Source organism: Terrapene carolina, unplaced genomic scaffold (genome assembly GCF_002925995.2).
Source record: "Terrapene carolina triunguis isolate 2854851 unplaced genomic scaffold, T_m_triunguis-2.0 Scaffold210, whole genome shotgun sequence".
Lineage (NCBI taxonomy): Eukaryota > Metazoa > Chordata > Testudines > Emydidae > Terrapene > Terrapene triunguis.
This window is the reverse complement of record NW_020664561.1, coordinates 32,144,623-32,145,680: the sequence shown is the minus strand read 5'-3', so window position 1 is coordinate 32,145,680 and position 1,058 is coordinate 32,144,623. Positions and strand designations below refer to the sequence as shown.

Genomic DNA, 1,058 nt, shown 5'->3' with positions numbered 1-1,058 from the left:
TGCTTCAGAGCAGTCCTAAGAATTCAGAGAGCAGCACAGTCACCTGTACTGGAGCCATCCGATATAAAACCTTGACAGATCATGAACCCAGTGGTATTGTAAGAGTTGAGGCCCATCCAGAAAATAACAGACCCATAATTCAGGTGCCATCAGAAGGTGAAGGGAGTGGATCTTGGAAATGGAAAGCTCCCGAGAAAGGTAGCCTTCGTCAAATTTATGAGCTAAATGATCTCAATAGAGACTCTGAGAGCTGTGAATCCTTGAAAGACAGTTATGGGTCTGGTGACAGGAAAAGAAGTAACATAGATAACAGTGAGCATCACCATCATGGGATTACCACTATAAGAGTCACACCAGTGGAGGGAAGTGAGATTGGCTCAGAAACTCTGTCCATCTCTTCGAGCCGTGACTCCACACTCCGAAGAAAAGGTAACATTATTTTAATCCCTGAAAGAGGGAGCAGCCCAGAGAACACCAGAAACATCTTCTATAAAGGAACATCCCCCACAAGAGCTTACAAAGAATGAAAGGAGAAATGTCACCTGATCCATATTACCAAGAATTAACACATTTTGATAAAGCTTGGGCTCTATTTCTTTTTGAGCGGATTCAGAAATATTCTTGATGTGCCAAATTTACTGACCATCAGCCTGACTATTGTTGGACATTGCTGATGTATGGTGTGCATGAGCTTGTGGGTTTCATGCGATTGGGGGGAGGGGGGGAAGCACAATGCAAGAACTTAATGTGAAGAGTTTTCTTACAACTTGTTTCACCAGACTAAAAACGTTTCTCTGAGGGTGACGATATCAATCAAAATGATGGTCTTGAACACAGACACTTTATTTCCTGAATGTGCCAACTTTTTTATTTTATTTATATTTATGTCTGAGGACAAATGAATTTTTCACAGCAAAGGCTATATCAGTGTTGTATATTCACCTTTGCAGATTTTGCACCAAAACTTTAATACAGGATGGTGCTGATTATAACTTTACATATTTTGAAAATTTACATACCCATTAAACTCAGACACATGACATATTGATGTGCAGTTA

The 1,058-nt window shown here is 40.2% G+C and overlaps 1 protein-coding gene across 1 annotated transcript in view; it reads left to right on the top strand.

Annotated features, from left to right (window-relative positions):
* Nucleotides 1-660, top strand: part of LOC113407291 (phospholipid phosphatase-related protein type 4) — a 54,831-nt gene extending 54,171 nt beyond the window's left edge. The window contains exon 7 of the mRNA XM_026655626.1: nucleotides 40-660. Coding sequence (XP_026511411.1) covers nucleotides 40-527 — 488 coding nt within the window. The 3' untranslated portion in view covers nucleotides 528-660. The remainder of the gene's footprint in view (nucleotides 1-39) is intronic.
* The last annotated feature ends 398 nt before the right edge of the window (nucleotides 661-1,058 follow it).